The sequence below is a fragment of the Patella vulgata genome, chromosome 1 (genome assembly GCF_932274485.2).
Source record: "Patella vulgata chromosome 1, xgPatVulg1.2, whole genome shotgun sequence".
Classification (NCBI taxonomy): Eukaryota; Metazoa; Mollusca; class Gastropoda; family Patellidae; genus Patella; species Patella vulgata.
The window spans coordinates 5,978,854-6,000,373 of NC_065879.2; the positions used below are offsets into that span (position 1 = coordinate 5,978,854).

Genomic DNA, 21,520 nt, shown 5'->3' on the forward strand with positions numbered 1-21,520 from the left:
ATGCTAAGCATTCGGCCATCTACCTCCCTTTTAAACATGGATCTGATATTAAATGAATGTGAAAGAAATTAGTGCTAAATACACAAGATTAAATGATACCTGAGTTACAGTGCTAAATACCCCACTGTCCAGTTTTCCTACTTTTCCCCCAAAACCATATTTAGGTATTACCTACAGTCACTATCATTGCAAAATTCTCTATCTCACATATAATGAAAAAAAATAATAAAATAAACACTTCATGCTGTTGATCACAAAAATCATCATAACATACAAATATTTCTATAAGATTTTTATCAGTTTAAAGGCAGGTAACTCTAGTATTCATAATTCATAACTGCATCATTACTGAATTATTTATCCAAAGTTTAAATTGTCATCACTGTTTGAATACCTGATTCTTTGGGGTTTTTTTTAAATTTTTATGTTTTCATTTTTATTCCCGTTTTATTGTTGATGTTTGAGAGTCATGGTGTTAGATGACTGGATTATTTTATCCAAAGTTAAAAGGTCACCGGAAAAGGTTCATAATGTTTTTAAATAATGCAAGTAATTATGTCAACATATCCTTTCCATAAGTATAACACGAACCCGACTGTCAATATTATCTGCAACAGGTAAATTTCAACATTAGCAATTTCCGCCATTCTCCGTGGGTAGTCATAACTTTCCGTAAATGTGACGTCATTTTAGTCCTTCTGCTCATATTCTAGTCTATATTTCTATGTGCAGAAGGACTAAAATGACGTCACAGATTGCTTATTGACGGAAAGTTCTGACTACCCATGGAGAACGGCGGAAATTACTAATGTTGAAATTTACCTGTTGCAGGTAATATTGACGTTCGGGTTCAGGTTATACCAATGGAAAGGATATGTTGACATAATTACTTGCATTATTTAAAAAATTATTGATGCTTTTCCGGTGACCTTTAAATTGTCATCACTGTTTGAATCCTCCTTTCTTTGTTTTTTTTTTTAACTTTTTATATTCTCATTTTAATTCATGTATTATTGTTGATGTTTGAGAGTCATGGTGTTATTTTCTGTATGTTTTTGTCGGGATGCCTGACAAAGACAGCTGTCTAGTCATTCGAATGGGACAAAAAAAATGATGTCCTGTGGCTGTGTGTACATTGGCATGCACGTAAAAGATCCCTTGGCAGTTGGGATGCGATATAAGAATAGGCCATACTGCCACTGCCCGGGCAAAATTTCCCTCATTGCACACTGTATTGTATATACTCGTTTTCATTCACCCAATCGGAGCATAACAGTAGGACGTTAAACCCCATTTCATTTCAGTATGGTTTTGTCTTTCTGGTTTATTTTGTGTGTGTCATTTTTGATTTTCCGGGGTGGGGGGGGGGGGTATGTTTTTTGTAATCTTATTTTTCTCTCGCCCATTTAAGTATAATCAACATGAAACTTGACATGTTTGTTGTTTTTTGTAATCTTCTTGTTATTCTTTGCCAATTCAAGTATGAAACTTGACACACTTGTTCTTTGAACAATTGTGCATCGAGTAATGGATTTCCATTATATTTTGATATGACAAAATAATTCAAAGATATGGGCTATACTATATACCGGAAAACACCGAAAAACAACGGGAAAACAACCGGAAAACTACCGGAAAACACCATGTTATACTGAATACCAGAAAACACCGGAAAAACACTAAATACCAAAAAACACACTAAATACCGGAAAGCACCCTAAATAGGTAACCCGGAGAAGGGCTATACTATAAACCGGAAACTAACCCTAACCCAGGCACACAGAGGACCAGGCTACCGGTTACCTATTTAGGGTGCCAGTCTCCAGGTTTACCTATTTACGGTATTTTCCAGTATTTAGTGTGTTTTCCGGTATTTAGTGTGTTTTCCGGTATTCAGTATAAAATGGTGTTTTTCGGTTGTTTTCCGGTGTTTTTTTCGGTATATAGTATTGCCGCAAAGATATCTGTTAAGACATAGTGGTCGTTTACTGGTTGATATGGTTTGCTCATATACTTGTTTTTTCTTAAGGCATGGGTTGAATGGCACTTTTGAGGGATGTCTTTAGTAGTTTTGTGTGGCACCTGTCTAAGACTGAACCCCATTTTAAAGGAGCTAATCCTGTTTGATCAGGTAAAAGTAAAGCATTGATGGTGTATTTAATTATGGTTTAAATATATTAAGCTAAAGTTTTGGCCTTTTCTTTAATTTGAGTTTAAATTTTGGCTTACTATGTCACTAGGGAATGCAGAACTTACATTATCCAGAAAAAATACATTTTCAAATAAGATCAAAATTGACAATTTGATTTTATGTTCAAAATCTGTCCATGTTATTTCAAGGTAGCATGATAATTATATTCTTCATACACAATAAATTTTATTTTGACAACTTCTGGAATAATGAGGCTGAATAAAAAAAAAATTTCCTACATTTTTTCCAGTTGCTATTACATCAAGTTTTATACAACTGTTTTTTTCGTAATTTTTAGGTGAAGATTTGTTACTGAAGGCATTAACAACCCTAAATTACTTCAATCACCAAGTTACAGAGTGATTACTTCAATTTTCAAGTCTGGCATTAAATTTCTCATCCAAAGGAATCATCGTGTAAAGAGAGCAAGAAACGATACTAATGATCTCCCGTGATGTTATTCAGAGTTTTTTTGCACGCTATAAATTATCGTGGAGATGTCAGCATAGTTTTTTGTCATACGTAGAGAATTGTAGGAAATACAAATTTTCAATAAATAAAATAACCCTGACGACTTTAGAAACTTTTAGTAAAGATATTGAATGTGATGTGATTTTATACTAAAATTACACTCTTGATGCAATTCAAATCTTGTTGAGAAACAAAAAAAATCAAACTTACAAGAAGTAAATTTGAAACTTTTTTATTTTGGTATTCAAATATAACTCAATTGAAGTAATACTTCCTACAAATTTCACAAAAGCTAATTGCATACTTCTATAGGAATGCACAGGTTATATTTTGTTCATAGAAGTTATAAAGAAGTGTTCATAGAAGTTATACAGAAGTGTCAATGAAGCTATTCAAGTATCAATGAAGTGTCATTAAAGTGGTGCATTCTATTACAACCTGGGGAGAGAAAAAAAAACAAGCTAAAGTAGTGAACAAACAAGTAAAATCATTTGGCCGAATCAATCGGCGTCGTCGTAATTCGCCAGTGTGTCTACTGTCATTCGGCCGAATGATTCGCCCGAATCAAACATGTTTGATATATTTGGCCAAATTTTCTTACTTGGAGAGCCTGTGCAATAAATACTATGAGTGTAGACTGGAATAACCAGACGCTACAGATTGCCATTCGAGTGAGACTTCTGGCGTATTTCGCAGAACATAACTGATTTGAAATTGGAGTAAAAACGGAAAGGATTGAATGTATATCAGTTTATATACATTCATATTACATTATTATATGCGTTGCGACTTATTTGTGTCAATTTCTTGATCCCAAATATCAGCACTTTCTCTCCTTTGAACTAAGATATTCTAGCGGCCATAAGGGAAGGGATTCTTTTGTCTATGTACACTGAAATAATTTCGACCCGGAGATCTATCAAGCGCTATAGTGTGCCTCTTTGGATTTATTAATTGTGTGCTTTAACTTTTTTTGCTTCTAAATAAATAAAACATTTACCTTCATATAAGCCAGACGATTTCTTGGATTCAGATTTCGTTGAATCTTTTTAAAAGGCTTCTTCACAAACTTGTAGATTTTCTTACAAACTCTTCGAGCTCGGAACATGTTGACAGTTTTAAACATAAGTTGAAGTAACACAAAATGATATTAGTCAATTTTCACATCAGAAGAGTTCAATAAAATAGTTCAACTATTTCTGACCAAAGATTGTTTGATACAATAGTCGAGTTCATTGATGTAGAGAACACTAAACATTTAGATTGATTTTCACTATATACTTTCACAGTGTGCAGTTTTTGTTTTTTACAATAGATGCAACTGAAGTTTTTTTCATTGTAAACACAATTACAATTTTTTTCTATTGTAGTATACAAGTTATTCGTTTTCCGGTATTTCACTGAAGATGCAACATCAATTACAGACACAACTGCAGTTTCACACTATTGCAGTTTATTAGCATGCCAGTGCAGTTATTCCCAATTACACTTTTTTCACTATTGCAGTATTTAGTTTATTAGTATGCCAGTGTGCAGTAGTTTTTCACTGTAGACACAACTGCAATCATTCCCACTATAGTTACAATGACAGTTTTTCACTTTTGCAGTTTGTTGTTAATTACTATGCCACTGGCAAGCTTTGAACTAAGATGTTTATTATGACTGTTTACAATTTTTCACAATTTTAGTTTGCAATTTGTCACTAATTAGTTTACAATTGTTCACAATTTTAGTTTGCAATTTTTCACTATTCTAGTTTGCAATTTTTCACTATTTTAGTTTACAATTTTTCACTATTTAAGTTTGCAGTTACACAACAAAATACTCAATCTGAAACATGATAAGAAACACGACTGAATAATCCTGGAATAATATCATCTTAAAGAAAATCTATGATAAATTTAAATGAAAAATTAACCGAGAATATCACAATAATGATATACACCAACCACTAGAGATTAGTCATTTGATGAGCCAGCCAGCCAGACATTAATAAATATATGAGAATTGTTACATTATCAAATTAATTAACATTATTGTCTGGCAGTGCTACCCAGTATTAGCCTACATATCTAATCAGCAGGTGATCAAGTCAACATCCACGAGAGGGGATTTTAAATAAAACTATGTTCGTACAGGTCAACTTCACAAGTCAATAACACTGCTATATCTATACCAGGCGTGAATAAGCTGGGATCATCAGAGCTTTTACTTTAAAATTTTATCAACTGGACATTTTTCACAATTATTGACAAATTCAGACTGGAAATGTTTCTAACTCAGCATAAGCACCTTTTTCAGAATGACAAAACCAGACTAGAGATTTGTCCTAACCATAAGCCCCTTTTACTGAATCATCAACAAAACCTGATTGGACATTTTTCCTTCTCAGCATAATAAGCCCTTTTTTCTGAAGGATCGACAAAACCAGTTGGTCCATAAACATCATAGAGAATCAAATAAGCGCTAAAATGCCACTTAAACAATTAAAACCTAAGCACTTTTTAACTCTAAATATTATCATAATCTAATAAGCAAATCCAAGCACAAGGATGCTACTTTTCATTTAAGATAAAAACAAAATATAAGACAGAGAGAAATGGAGTTTAACGTCCACTCGACACAAACCAGTCCACTCAACACAAACAGGTCATTTCAGGACTAACATATGGTTCAATTTTATTTCAATAATTTGCTTGAGTGTAGGGGTCTTTAGCAGTGGGAGGAAACCTGAGAACCCGGAGAAAACCCTGAGGTTGTTGGACAGGTGACCCTACTCCTTGTCACATACAACCGGGGAATCGAAATCACGGCAGTTGACTCAATGACCTTATGATGATGCCCGCACGCGCTAACCATTCGGCCATCCAACCCCCCAACAAAAAACAAACACAAACTAATAAATTCCTGGACAATTATTGATAAATAATACCTCAGCAGTCGCAATTGCTACAAATGTCTAAAATATTATAATCAACCTATGTTTTTCATTTACCTAAGCTGCAAGTACTACACCCTGATGCCATTTCGACTTATTAACTAGAAACAAAATCTTTGGAGAAAATTAATTAAAGTAAGCAAGTGCATCAAGATATTTCACTAATAAACTTCCATCTTTCAATAAATCAATACAGCGCCAATATTCGTTAGATAATTACACAGAAGTTTCAACTTTTTATCCACTTTGATCGACAGGAGATGATTAAAGCCACAAATACCTAATTAATTACCAGCATTATATAAAATCTTTGAAAAAATTAAAGATACATTATTGGAGATACTGTAACGAGTTGACAGTTCTCAATATAATAGTTAAAAACTAGATAATGTAAAGGCAATTTGCTGAAAATTTCATTCAAATTGATCAACTATGAACCGAGAACTAAGTGATTGAACTTTCCACCTAGCCTTGATCATCATTACTAAAGTCAGTACGATAAACAGCATAGTCTCGATTATCCATTTAATCGTTAAATGTAAAGGAAAGTTATGCAGTAAATCGGCTCATAATCCACTTAAAATCGCAGGCTAGTGATGGGATCAAGAGTTGATTATGGTCTGGATAGGTTAATTAATGTCTAATTAATAATTTAGATAACATTTCAGGCCTAAAGAAACACCGGCAATAGACAGATTTAGTCCTTGCATAATGTATTTTTAATTTAAAAACATTTCTCTACTAAATCACGACATTTCACTGATAAATCAAAACATTTCACTAAAAAAAGTCCATCTTTATTATGCTAAAATAATCATCATCAGCAAGCCAATCAAGGCATTCAGTACTGTATCTCCATCGTCATTATGATAAAATGGTCATCAGCAAGCTGATCAAGACATTTCACTACGAAATTTCCACTGTTATAAAGACAAATCATCATCAGTGAACCGATCAAAACTTTTCACTACTATATTCCCATTGTTATGATAAATGATCAATGCATTTCACTACTATATTCCCATTGTTATGATAAATGATCAATGCATTTCACTACTATATTCCCATTGTTATGATAAATGATCAATGCATTTCACTATTATATTCCCATTGTTATTATGATAAATGATCAATACGTTTCACTATTATATTTGCATTGTTATTATGATAAATGATCAAATACATTTAAATACTATATTTACATTTCACTATTATATTTGCATCGTTATTATGATAAATGATCAATACATTTAAATACTATATTTACATTTCACTATTATATTCCCATCGTTATTATGATAAATGATCAATACATTTCACTATTATATTTGCATCGTTATTATGATAAATGATCAATACATTTAAATACTATATTTAGATTTCACTATTATATTCCCATCGTTATTATGATAAATGATCAATACATTTCACTATTACATTTCCATTGTTATTACAATAGATGATCAATACGTACAGTAACAACTGCTTTTAGATAATATACTGCCCTTTCAATTTTTCATCCACTGCCATTGACATTAGGATATTAACGAGGACATGCTTTCTTATTCTGATCATCCTAATCCACCAGACTATATCACATGTTCTGACGAAATCTTCAGGTTTTATTGTGCTTCTTCCATACAATAAGCTCAATAATCTACAGGGAAATATAAAGTTGTTTAGCGTCTGATAAATATTTAAATGTCAACACTTTAGAAGGAAATTATACCATATCAAGATTTCCTATTAAAAATTTATTTACCCAGCAATTGATGAATGCTTCCTTTTACGTCACGATGTGGCGATAATGGTTTGTAATACGAAGAATATTAATCTCCAAGGGTAGCAAACAATTCCAATTGCATACCTCTGGCGTCACTTAATTTCTTAGGTATAATTATGCAACAAATATTTTAAGAAACTGATATCAGGAGTTAGGAAGTGAGAGATATTGGTTTTATCATCCACTTAAATCAAACTGGGTTATTTTAAGACTAACATATGAAAAATATATTTTGCAATAAATTGCGTACACGCAAGGTTCTTCAGTAGTGGGAGGAAACTGAAGAACTCAGAGAAAATACATGAGGTAAGACAGGCGACCCTTTTCCTTATAAGAAAAACCCCACAACATCGATGTCAGAGTGCCCACATTAGACCCTTCTCCTTAGCAGATAAAACCCATAATATCGATGACAGAGTGCAGTCATTAGACCACGTGGCCACCCCTCCCCCTCTGTGGCAAACTATTGTATATGACATGCCTCAATACTTACAAAAACTCTGAAACTATTCAAGATCCAAATTACCAACTATTCTGTCACCTGGACCAATAAATATAGATCACACCCAAAAGCAATATAAATCAACACAATCTAATAAGATTGGATATCTCTTCTTTCCATATAAGGATATTTTTACCATATATAGATACACTCCTAAATGAGAAACGAACATGTAACAGTAAAAGAAAACATGACGTGAATCTAAATTAAATCTTTCTTTCTGGATGTCGTAACTCGATTACACTTCACATAAAACCGGTGACAAATTAGTTTAAGCTCACCTCAAATCAATAAGAAGTTAGAACATTAAATGTAAACTCTTTTTATTATAAAGATTTGATTCTCTTTATTTATATTGGCTGCCTTGTATTTTCAGAATTTCAAGTTCTTTTGATATCGGGGATCCGGCAATACTATATACTGGAAAACACTGGAAAACAACCGGAAAACACCATTTTATACTGAATACCGGAAAACACCGGAAAAACACTAAAAACCGATAAACACACTAAATACCGGAAAATACCCTAAATAGGTAACCCGGAGACTGGCACCCTAAATAGGTAACCGGGAGCCTGGTCCTCTGTGTGCCTGGGTTAGGGTTAGTTTCCGGTTTATAGTATAGCCCTTCTCCGGGTTACCTATATAGGGTGGTTTCCGGTATTTAGCGTGTTTTCCGGTATTTAGTGTTTTTCCGGTATTCAGTATAACATGGTGTTTTCCAGTTGTTTTTCGGTGTTTTCCGGTATATAGTATGGCCCTCGGGGAGCCTTGACTGCATTATAGTCGTTTACCATCTTTATCCAAAACGGATGAAAAATGTAGACTCTAAAGTTTTCGGAAGCTGGACAATAACTCAAAATCTCTTTCACAAACTACTTTTGACATAAGTCTTGGGCAATAATTCAATAAATCGAATTTGTTTGCGATCTAAAGAATACAAAGTTTCATCAAAATCGGATGACATTTGTAGCCGGATAGACAAGCGTTGACGACAATATACATCTAAATTAAATATGGGCATACAGAATACTTAATTACCGACCCAACATTTCTCAATTTAATTAATTAAAAACTAATTAGAATATAAGTATACTTGTAACAAAGACGTTATCTCATTTTGTTTCAGACATGGTCGATATTTCACTTTACTAATAAACTTTTAAATTTTAAAATCTCATCCATTAAAGGCTCAATACCACTCTTGTTGTAACTGAATAATTTGTCCCAATCTTTATTCTGGTCAACAAATTGTACTTTTTTAGAATATTTCAATTAATTGATGATACAAATTTCATCTTAACACACCTTATTTAAAAATTTTGAAAGATTCAACATAATGGTTTGAAACGTCTAACGTAAACCTTTTCAAATGAAACTTCGATTTAAAAATATTTTCGAACCCTCTGTCAAGTAAAATAGGATGTAATGGATAATTTACACAACAGGTAGGACACTTAAACATCTAGTACTTAGATAGAGATATTATTTATTTTCTGGAGCTTTCAAGCCAGCAAGAGTGGTATTGTCCCTTTAAGTCACTCAATTGATTAATTACATATATATCATAACAATCCCAACGTACAGTATAATATTTAAACAGAAACTTCACAATTATGAGGGCCTGACAAGGACAGCTGTCTAGTCATTCGGATGGAACGAAAAACTGAAGTCCTGTGTACACATTGGTGTGCATGTAAAAGATCCCTTGACAGTTGGAATTTGATATAAGAGCAGGACACAGTGCCGCTGTCCGGGAAAAATTTCCCTCGTAGCACACTGTATGGAGTATGCTCGTCTTCATTAGCCCAGTTCGGTGCAGAAGAGTAGGACGTTAAACACCATTTCATTTCATTTCATTTCAAGATTATACCCAATCAAAAATAATGTTAACAAAAACTAAACAAAAGTTTATCAGTTTTAGCTTCAGTTATGACCATTTGAAGTTTACATTGGTTTCTAATATAATTCCTAGACAAATATGGTAATAATAAGTAATAATAATTCCCCTACAGTAACTTTTACACACTAGCCAGCCCACTTTCGTGTGTTTTATCATTGTTTTATTACAAAGAGAGTTGAAGTTTAACATCCACTGGACACAAACTAGGTCATTTCGGGACTAACATATGGTTTAGCAGTGGGAGGTAACCATAGGGCCTGGAGAAAACCCACGAGGTTGTACAGGCGACCATACTCCTTGTCACATACAACCGGGGAAATGAAACCACACCAGTAGACTCAATGACAGACCTTATGATACAACACCCACGCGCTAACCATTCGGCTATCTGACAACACCCTTTAAAAAAAGAGGCAATTGAACTAACAACACATACACATAACTGACCTGTCAATAACTAATTAAAAGTGGTATCTGATGTTCTAGACAGAGTAAACTCCATCAATATTTACAGCCAAATAAATGGACACCTAAGTTTCAGAAATTTGGTAGAGGGTAAATTCTGAGTTTCACAATTTCTTTATACCTTGATAAATTTATCAATCTGAGAAATGAACTGGCTGATGGGCAAAATGTAAATATACCTGATTGCCATGGCACAGTCTAAACTTTAATTTAAATATCTTATTTCATATTTCACTTATACGGTACATCTTCAAGCACATCAAAATCAAATTCATATACAAAAGTAAACAATTACAAGATACAGTATTAAAACCATTCACTATTATCCCTCCACAGACTGGCTGGTTCTGTCTATTCATTAAAATAAACAATCGAATCCCTTGTTGTCGATCTCAGAAATGAATACAATATTTCTTGGTCCAATATACAATATTTCTCTAGCTCATTCATAATCTTGCACACAATCTAATTTTTTAAAAACAAACTTACGCAATTTAATTAATTTCTAATCTAATCTTGTTGCTTACATAACGATTGTTTTGTTTCCTGTTGAGTCGATTCAACTATTGTTTAGCAGTCTATATACCCATGTTGATGATAAAAATAAACCACAAACAGACCTAATGAACATATATGATAGACATGACGGTGTAAATGGTTTAGAACTTGTTTCACCTTGGCACGTAATTGACGTTACCTCCGACCACATGGTGTGTGATGTATCATTAATAATCATTACTGGGAGATTATCCCGTTACTCAGGTAATCAAAACCAGATATATAGTCAAGTCTCACCTTGATTATTATTACATCACATTAATCCCTTAATAGGTTTCCAGGGTACTGCAGATAAAATCATGCAACAAAGCCATTTCCCGTCAGTAATGCACTGTGGGAAGTGGGACATTGTGTTGGTTATGAAAATTACCCATTCTGCTCAGCTGCATATCAGCAAGAAATGATAATTCAAAGCAAATTTTGAAAAGACAGACATATGCCAGAATTTCCATCTATTTTCCAACCAATTTAAACTATCAACAGTTATTTTACAGTTCTCCGGTTTCCTCCCACTGCTAAAGACCCCTACGCGCAAGCGAATTATGTAAATAAAATTAAACCATATGTTAGTCCCGAAATGACCTAGTTTGTGTCGGTGGACGTTAAACCCCATTTCTCTCTATATATATATTTGTTGTATCAGGAAGGGCAATAAATGTACATCCAAATAGCTGTGCGACCAACAGAAATTGGGGTCCTTAAAAGTATTTTTAAGAGTAGTCTGTGGCATCAACTATGAATCAGCGAATTAGGAGTCATGTTACAACAAGTCTGCCAAATGTGCGTAACCCTTGTTTGCAGCAGCAGCACAAGGATTTTCAAAATATTCAATTTACAACATGAGCGCATGTATAAGGATCCCCCCCATAAAGAGAAATAATTCAATCTTAACATCGATCTAAAAGGGGGAAAATTGGCCCATGAAGCTTTGATATGGCTGCCTTCGAATAAAAAGTTACATACATTAACCTACATACATTAACCGGAAAAGTGATGATTTTATTTGTCACAGTCTGTGAAGTAATTTTTGAATTCTTAAGTATATCGCTGGCGGTGCCGCCACTTTGGTTGCTATACAGTGTGTAATGAGCATCAAATACCAATGTCCCGGAAAGATCCTGGTATTGAGCCACAAACATATTTCCTCCAAATGATAAAACTAATTTTCACCCATGAGTTGAAGACATAATTAGCCAGGTTTTGATGCCTTAATATCTTGTATCTTTCCTATCATATACGATAACTACCATTACCACCATAATATTCATTACAATTTCTGTAAAAGACATTATTGTTGTCAGGAAAACGATTTACAAGTCTTGAAATAGTTTTGTGTTTTGAGTAATTAACATAGTATTCTATTTACCAGTCTACTGCTGTGGGAGAATATTCATGCAATCTTTCAACTAACTAATCAACCATACCTGATATCGGTTACAAATGAGAGAGACAGAGAGAGAGAGAGAGAGAGAGAGAAGAGAGAGAGAGAGAGAGAGATGAGGTTTAATGTCCACTAGACACAAATTAGGTCATTTCGAGTCTCACATATTGTTCAATTTTTTTATTTCAATAATTCGCTTGCTCGTAGGGGTTTATAGCAGTGGGAGGAAACCGGAGGACCCAAAAGATTGGACAGGCGACCCTACTCCTTGTCAACCGGGGAATTGAAACCACACGAGTTGACTCAATGACTGACTTATGATACAGCGTGCAAGTGCTAACCATTCAGCCATCCAACCCCCTCATGGCTTTTCTAATATTAAATGTTTGAAGCAGTGTTTGAGAGGGAGAGAGAGAAATGGGGTTAAACGTCCACTCATCACAAACTAGGTCATTTTGGGACTAACATATGGTTCAACTCTATTTCAATAATTCATTTGCGCGTAGGGGTATTTAGCAGTGGGAGGAAACCAGAGGGTCCGGAGAAAACCCATGAGGCTGGACAGGTGACCCTACTCCTTGTCACGTACAACCAGGGAATCGAAACCACGCTAGTTGACTCAATGACAGACAAGGGAAAAGAAGTCTAAAACATAACAAGAATCTTTCATGGCAACCAACATTTATTTATTTGTGTTTTTAAATAGAAGCTGGCTCCAATGTCAACATCGCCATGCCAACAATATTTTCAAAACTACATAAACTAGCCAATCAGAAGTGTCAATTTATCATTTCCACTCAAGGAAACTTGGCAAACAAAATGTCTTAATAATGAGTACTATCATCTTCAAATTCAACAAGATGTTATCCAAATTGATAGCCCAATCATACAAATTATGTATTTCCACTCCATAACATGTCATGACGTCGTCATGTCAGTGACACATGACAGCTCGAAGTCATTTCACGTCTCAATGAGTGGGTTGTATCTATTGAATTATTGACATAATGTAACGATGATATGATAACTTGTCATATTATCCACGGAGACGAGCTGATATTGATGTCAGATTATCTAACGTTACAAGTTGTCTTATTAATTCTATACTCTTAGATCCAATCTCCACAAACATATCCCAAGGCTACGAACACCTTCATATAACACTGTGAAACTGATATTGTTCACTTATGAAACAAGCCTTTTTACAAATGAACATTTTTGTCATTAATGCATCCAATGTATAGAAAGTGATTAGAAATTATACAGTAGTCATTTAATTAACAGTTGTAAAATAAAATAAAACCAGGTACGAACAATCCAAACGATTAAGACAAAATTCAAAATTTAAAAAAAAAAATGGTATAGGCAAAATAGTGTAATCAGCAAATGGACTGGTCACCGTGTACAATTAACTAGCTTTAAAATACAGATGTGATGTCATCCTTTAATGTTGGCAAACCATATTTCAAATAAGGTACGGACACTTGCCAATCGTACATTATTTATACTAGATGAAATATTGAACTCATGTGACATGTTTTATTGAAAAGCATGTGTGAGATAGTGTCTGTATTTTAAGTTGTTTAATAGTCTTGGGCTTCAGACATCGGGTAATATATTGAAACAACTCGTGCAGTATCAATATATTACTTAATGTCACCCTCTCGACCATTAAACCATACATAAAAGATGACACTTTTATGAATGAGACAGAGAGAGAAATGGGGTTTAACGTCCACTCGACACAAACTAGGTCATTTCGGGACTAACATATGGTTTAATTTTATTTACATAATTCGCTTGCGCGTAGGGGTCTTTAGCAGTGGGAGGAAACCGGAGGACCCGGAGAAAACCCACGAGGTTGGACAGGCGACCCTATTCCTTGCCACGTACAACTGGGGAATCAAAACCATGCCAGTTGACTCAATGACCTTATGATGATGCCCGCACACGCTAACCATTCGGCCATCCAACCCCCCAACAAAAAACAAACACAAACTAATAAATTCCAGGACAATTATTGATAAATAATACCATTGCTATAAATGTCTAAAATATTATAATCAACTTAACTAAATTATGTTTTTCAGTGACTTTATAATATATATTCAAAAAGAGACCCATCAGACTTAACCACACAGTTACAATTGACTTGTTTAAATGCTGAATGTTGTAAAAATTGAACAGAATTTTTGAAATGATATTCTTTTCAGAGATTCAACTTCTCTGAAGAATTCAAAATCTCACAAATGACGATCAGTGACTTCATAAAACGTTTCTATAAAAAGTGAACAGAATTGAACTATATTTGGAATGATATTCCTTTCAAAGATTTAACTTCTCTGAGAAATTCAAAATCTCACAAATGACGATTGGTGACTTCATAAAACACTTCTATAAAAAGTGAACAGAAATGAACTATATTTGGAATGACATTCCTTTCAAAGATTCAACTTCTCTGAGAAATTCAAAATCTAACAAATGATTTCATAAAACGTTTCCGACACACTAACAAAACAAACCAGACGAAAATTTGGTTCTACAGCCACCCATAGATAACCACAAGTGTGTATTACCTTAAAGCTAATGAATTAAGATTAACACCAAGCAAGTTGATTTATGGGTTCTGTAAATCTTGAAATCCAGTTAAGTCAGTAGTCCATTAAATAAATATACTGTTAACTGAGTATAGCTAGAGTCAAGAGAAAGTGTTTGTTTTAACAAACAGATTGGTTGCTATGGAACAGTTTTTAAAAAAAAACAAAATCAATGTAAATATATTGAACAAATTAATAAAATGTCACAATAAATTACTGTGTCAACTGCAGGGAAGATAGTTAATCTGATTACACCACCTACACAAGTGAAATAAACAAAAATTCTCCAATATTGTTATTAAAATTCAGTCATGCAAAAAGTCTGTATTATTATAATGAAAATGACAATACCTTTTATCTATTTGTTATATTTTACTACACGCAAGCGAATTATTGAAATAAAATTGAACCATATGTTAGTCCCAAAATGACCTAGTTTGTGTCGAGTGGACCCTAATATAGGCTATGCCTGTTCCACAATCCCTATTTAGATACAAATCTGAATAAAAATATTGCTTATAAAAAATCTCTCTCTCTCTCTCTCTCTCTCTCTCCCCCTCCCTCCCTCCCCTGTTCACTCACAAATCTATCTGAACTGCCAACACCAGGATAAATTTTAAACAGAGTAATCATACCCTGTATTTTGCACAAATATTAATATTTTTTGTATCTAACTACAATTATTTTTATATACATATGGTAAGTATAATTCAAACATATATATTCTACCTCAAGCATAGTAAGACCATTACAAAAAAAAACCTAAAAATACAATTGTATAACCCTCTATATCTAATGTCACTGAGAGTGTGATAATTGTAATGAATTGTAAGGAATAATCAAATTATAGATGGAAATTGATCAATAAACCAAACTACATTAATCATTACAGAGTGTAAACCAATATTTGGCCCAATACTCATTGCGAGAGAGAGAAAGAGAGAAATGGGGTTTAATGTCAACTTGGCACAAACTAGGTCATTTTGGGACTAACATATGGTTCAATTTTATTTCAATAATTCGCTTGCACGTAGAGGTCTTTAGCAGTGGAAGGAAACCGGAGCACCCGAAGAAAATCCACGGGGTTGGACAGGCGACCCTACTCCTTGTCATGTACAACTGGGGAGTCAACCCCACCCCCTTTTGGCCAACACATAATGGTGGCTATGTCAAAGAATAACCTCCCATAAAGTATCTCTAAAGATTCACCATTTTAAGTAATAAAACTCTCCTTTTTCCATTAATGCATTAAGTATAAGGCAATTGGGTACCAACCCAGATCTCCCTAAATCTAACACAAATAGACGCACAATAGAACTTCATTGGATCATTAGATTGAAAACATTTCAACCATACGGTATCAATGACAAAATCAGAACTTGGGCACCCCCCCCCATCTCTTTTTCTTTGTTTAAGTATAAGGATTGTCAAGGAAATACCGACTTTAGTAAAGATTATTGAGGCTAGGCCTAAAATTCAATTGCTAAATTCTCAGTTCAGAGTGGATCAATTTGATCGAAATTTTCAGCACATTCCCTTTACATTATCTAGTTTTTGACTATTATAGTGAGAACTGCCAGCTTTTTATCTAATGTCCAATAATGTATCTTTAAGTATATGGATTGTCGAGGAAATACACCTTTAACCTCACCAGACAAATAATCATCAATATTCAAAACTAGGCAGCAGACACAACAGGCCGAGACAAGATGACGACCAGTCACAACATCGTAAAGTCGTGATCACACGATAATAGCTGTCTTCCATGCGAGAGATAATACCTGACTCAATGGTTTCCCGACTAACAACATGAACTCTAATTAAATCATTTCATCAAAGAAAGCGGAGTAAAAGGCACTCTGGGGTTTTCAAAGATACTCTCAACACCCTGCTGTTAATGAGCTTGATAATTCCATCTCTAGTCCTTATTTGATGATAATCGGTTTCCTAGGTAACTAAAATACTTAGGATCATAATACAGATGTGTATATGGTCATCAAAGAAATATAATCGAAATGAATAAAGCTGTTAAACCTCCTTCCAGTATTTTAGGTTTCAATTTTAAACAGTATATCTTATTACAGAGAGAGAGAGAGAGAGAGAGAGAGAGATGTCCACTCAACACAAACTAGGTTATTTCGGGACTAACATATGGTTTAATTTTATTTCTATAATTAGCTTGCACATAGAAGTATTTTAACAGTGGGACCCTGAGAAAAGCCACAAATTTGGACAGATGATCCAACTACTTGTCATGTTCATGCTGGGAATCAAAACCACACTTCTTGTCTCAATCACAGACCTTATGATCCAAAATGCACACGCTAAATCATTCTGCCACTCAACCGCAAAATAGCTAATTTGTTATCAAAGTCCGTCTCATATCAACATTTTTATTGAATGCTGGTTCCTTTTTTTTTTAAAATGTATCCATACGAAAACTCTTTCTCTGAAGAAATTCTTTGGATTAACATCACTAAAGTGTAGTGAACTGAAAAATATTATTAGTTAAAGATCTCTGAGCAGTCCAAATTCATTTTATCAAAGGTGATCCATGAAATAATTCCTAATTCAACCTTTGCATCCACTCCCTTAAAACACCCATTGTAATGATCAACAGTGAGGCTGATGAACCCTGCCGAAATCCAGAAATAAATAGATGACACATATTATTTAATTCCACGTTTATCTTTTTCAAGTCTCTACCAATCAATCTGTTTACCGTATTGCTCTGCTTACCACCAGCAGAAAATGTTCATTATTAGACTTGTCAAAGTATTAATGTGATGAAACTATATACCAAGTTTCCTCACTTTCACTTAATCAGAACTTAAGTTATTGTATCCCAAAGCATCAACCAATCAAATTGCTTATCTCCGCTTACCCTAAGCAGAAAATGCTCATCTTCAAACTCCATCAATGTATCGACCATTCAACACCTACACCAAGTTTGAACATTCTAGCTCAATTAGGAGAGTTATTGTGCACCAAAATGTGTGACAGACAGATGGACAGACGGATGGACAGACAGACAGACGGACGGACGGATGAACCCATTTTAATAGTCCCCTGCTTTCTTCGAAAGGCGGGCAACAAAAAACTAAACCAAACATGCGTCAATTACTAGTTAAGTATTAGAACACGGAAGAGACAACTTTTAAAAACAGGGCTATAAAGATACTGCTAAGTTGGATCTTAAATGTGTTTTAGCTCCCTTAAAATGTTCCTTTTCAAAACCAAGAGTATATAGATACTACCGAGATGGATCTTAAATGTGTTCCTTTTTCACACGTTTTGACCCTTGATTAGCAGAAAAGGAAATCAAATTGTCATCTTTATGCTTAACTTAACAACCAATAAGAAATACAATGATATCTGATAAAGGCTGTCTCACAGTACACCCCGATAATTTGGCGTAATTTCTCCCAATTCATTGTTAATATGTAATTTACGAATACCAGACTTATTTATTCCTTTCGTTTCTGTCTTCAGCCTCTGGTCTTCAAATTATAAATGAGATATCCACATTTTAAAAAGACATTTTGGTCTGTGATAATCTGAATTGGATTGATTTGTCTGCCCTTAAAGAACCCATCCCACAGACAAAATTCAAATGCTTCAACTTTATGTGTTTTTTTATTAACATTATCTTGAATTTTATTGATGAAATAAATGATATTTACCTGGTTCACAAAGCAATTGATATCGGAGTGAAGCTCATATGTGAATTTTGAAATTACGTAAAATAAAATAATCACCGGTATTCATAGAAGACTGGTTGACAAAGTATTTGACATCAAGATTAAGCGCTGATTCAGATGCACTCATGTGATTACAGACCTTGTAAAATTTCTCTCCAATCAATGTATTCCTCTTAGCGATAATTAAAACATCAAACGTCTTCTGGTACAATAAATTTAAATTTGCTACCTGAGTGATTCGGCATAAACGGGGCAATAAAGTCTAGTTGGGATGACTTCAATAACAAGAAACATTCAAGTGCATGAAAATTGATTTTATATTTTTTATGCCATGTTTTTCTAGAGTGCCGCTCAATTTTTTATCCCTCTGATTTAATTTTCTCTACAAATTTGTCCTGATGTCAATTTTCAGGTCATTAAATCGGAATTATTCTTCGTTATTTTCAATTTCAGTGACTCTATTGCACAAGACTGACATGAAAATACCATAGCATTTCTATTGCCAATAATTAGATATATATTTCTGCTACTTGATTCAAAATCTAGAGATTTAACAGGGCTAAAAGAGAGTAACAACTTTATTGCATAGAAAGTGTTTTTAACGTTTAATATTGTTCAAAATATCTGTGGTTAGGCGTACACTTTGTATCATTAGGTCTGTCATGAGTCAACTGGCATGGTTTCGATTCGCTGGTTGTACCTGACAAGGTGAAGGGTCTCCAGTTCAACCTCGTGGGTTTTCTCCGGGTCCGCGGGTTTCCTCCGACTGACGCACAAGCGAATTGTTGAAATAAAATTGAACCATATGTTAGTCCTGAAATGACCTAGTTTGTGTCGAGTGGATGTTAAACCCTCTCTTTCTCTCTCTAATTTAGTGAAACCTTTAGATTCAGGCCATAGAAGTGGGTTGGCAAATCAGCAATTTATATGAATTCTACTTGACAATTGTTAAAATAGGAAGAAATTTTCGATAAAAGCCATAAAATGTATAAAGTTCCTAATAGTTTTTCCATAAAAACTCTACGAAATGTATCACTAAAAACTAGCAATTGCCTGTATCACATGCTTTGCAAATGGAAGAACTCAAAATACTTGAAATCTGAGCTATATAACATTCTGAAAACATTACCACTTAACTTGGGATTACCCAGTGCTCCTTCTACCGGTAATGTGTGTGACAAGGGCAATAGGTACAATTAAAAAACAATGAAATGAAATGGGGTTTAATGTCCTACTGTTCTGCTCCAAAGGGGCTAATGAAGACGGGCATATGCCATACAGTGTGCTATGAGGGAAATTCTGCCTGGGCAGCGGCACTATGGCCTACTCTTATATCGAATTTCAACTGCCAAGAGATCTTTTACGTGCATGTCAATGTATACACGGGGCATCGTTATTTTCGTCCCATCTGAATGGCTAGACAGCTGTCCTTGTCAGGCCCTCCGTCCTGCACCACTGAAAAGGAGAAACCATGTCGGAACATCCTGATGAACTTTCTCGGCCAATGCAGAGATCAAACACCTGACCTCCAGGCTAGCGAGAGAAAAAAATGGGGTTTTACGTCCACTCAATGCAAACCAGGACATTTCGGGACTAACACATGTTTCAATTTTATTTCAATAATTCGTTTGCACGTAGGGGTCTTTAGCAGTGAAAGGAAACCGGAGAAAACCCACGAGGTTGGACTGGCGACCCTACTCCTTGTCACATACAACCAGGGAATCAAAACCACGCCAGTTGACTCAATGACAGACCTTATAATTCAACGCGCAGGCCCTAACCATTCAACCATCCAGCCCCCTGCATACTAAAGCAAATCTTCTGTGTGAATTAAATGAAATGAAACCAGTACACATGATTTTCATCCTATCAGAACAACTAAAAGATCCTTAGGTACTTTCTCAGGAAACACCAGGGTGCTTATTCACGAAAACTTAAACTAAGATACAATCGAAATTTTACGAAATACTGCAACCCTTAGGTACTTTCTCAGGAGGGGGGTTGGATGGCTGAATGGTTAGCGTGCGCGCGCTGTATCATAAAGTCTGTCATTGAGTCGACTGGCGTGGTTTCGAATCCCCGGTTGTACGTGGCAAGGAGTAGGGTCGCCTGTCCAACCTCGTGGGTTTTCTCCAGGTCCTCCTGTTTACTCCCACTGCTAAAGACCCCTACGCGCAAGCGAATTATTGAAATAAAATTGGACCATATGTTAGTCCCGAAATGACCTAGTTTGTGTCGAGTAGACGTTAAACCCCATTTCTCTCTCTCTCTCTCACTTTCTCAGGAAACACCAGGATTGAACCAGAGACCTACTGTTTAGTGAGCCAGCACCTTACTCACTGAGCCACATCGTTACAATAAAACTTTTCTTTAGATGACACAAACCTGTTAAAAGATTAATATCCACAGGGATGATAGAATAACTGTCAGTTGACACATGCAAGTGTCTTTAAATCTACACTTCCCTTTAGAATTGACACTGATACTTAAAACACAATTAAGGAATATTCAATACTTCCAAGCACAGAAATCACTAACGGTGATAGCACGATGAATGACTGTTGAGTTGCTCAGTTGGACATGAACATTATCGATGAAAATATTTCACAACTGTCTGAGCTGAAGTTACAATAGTCATATATCAGATGTTTTTGCAGAATTATGCTATTTTCATAAGAAACAGGTTAGCAATAATTCTCATATGCAAAACTGTTTAAACGATTGTACAAAGACGGAATGATAAGAGCAGAAGTTTGGAAGATATAGAGAGTGGGATTCAATATATACATTACGATGATATAACATAGACAATTAAACCACGTTATTAGTTTATCATGTGTTTCACAGAACACGAAAAAATTAGTTCTACACAAACAACTACTTGTTGATCTAATAATAGAGAGAGAGATAGAGAGGGAGAGAGAGAGAGAGAGATAGAGAGAGAGAGAGAGAGGGAGAGAGAGGGAGAGAGAGTTTAATGTCTACTCGACACAAACTATGTCATTTTGGGACTAAAATATAGTTTAATTT

The 21,520-nt window shown here is 34.6% G+C and overlaps 1 protein-coding gene across 11 annotated transcripts in view; it reads right to left on the minus strand.

Moving 5' to 3' along the window:
* The window catches only part of LOC126814921 (peripheral plasma membrane protein CASK), a 416,793-nt gene that overhangs the window by 157,587 nt on the left and 237,686 nt on the right, over nucleotides 1-21,520 (minus strand). The window contains exon 1 of one of the 11 annotated variants that reach the window (XM_050540478.2): nucleotides 3,663-4,373. The exons of the other annotated variants lie outside the window; for them this stretch is intronic. Coding sequence (XP_050396435.1) covers nucleotides 3,663-3,788 — 126 coding nt within the window. The 5' untranslated portion in view covers nucleotides 3,789-4,373. Of the gene's footprint in view, nucleotides 1-3,662; nucleotides 4,374-21,520 lie in introns of those variants that run through there. 11 annotated transcript variants of the gene reach the window in all.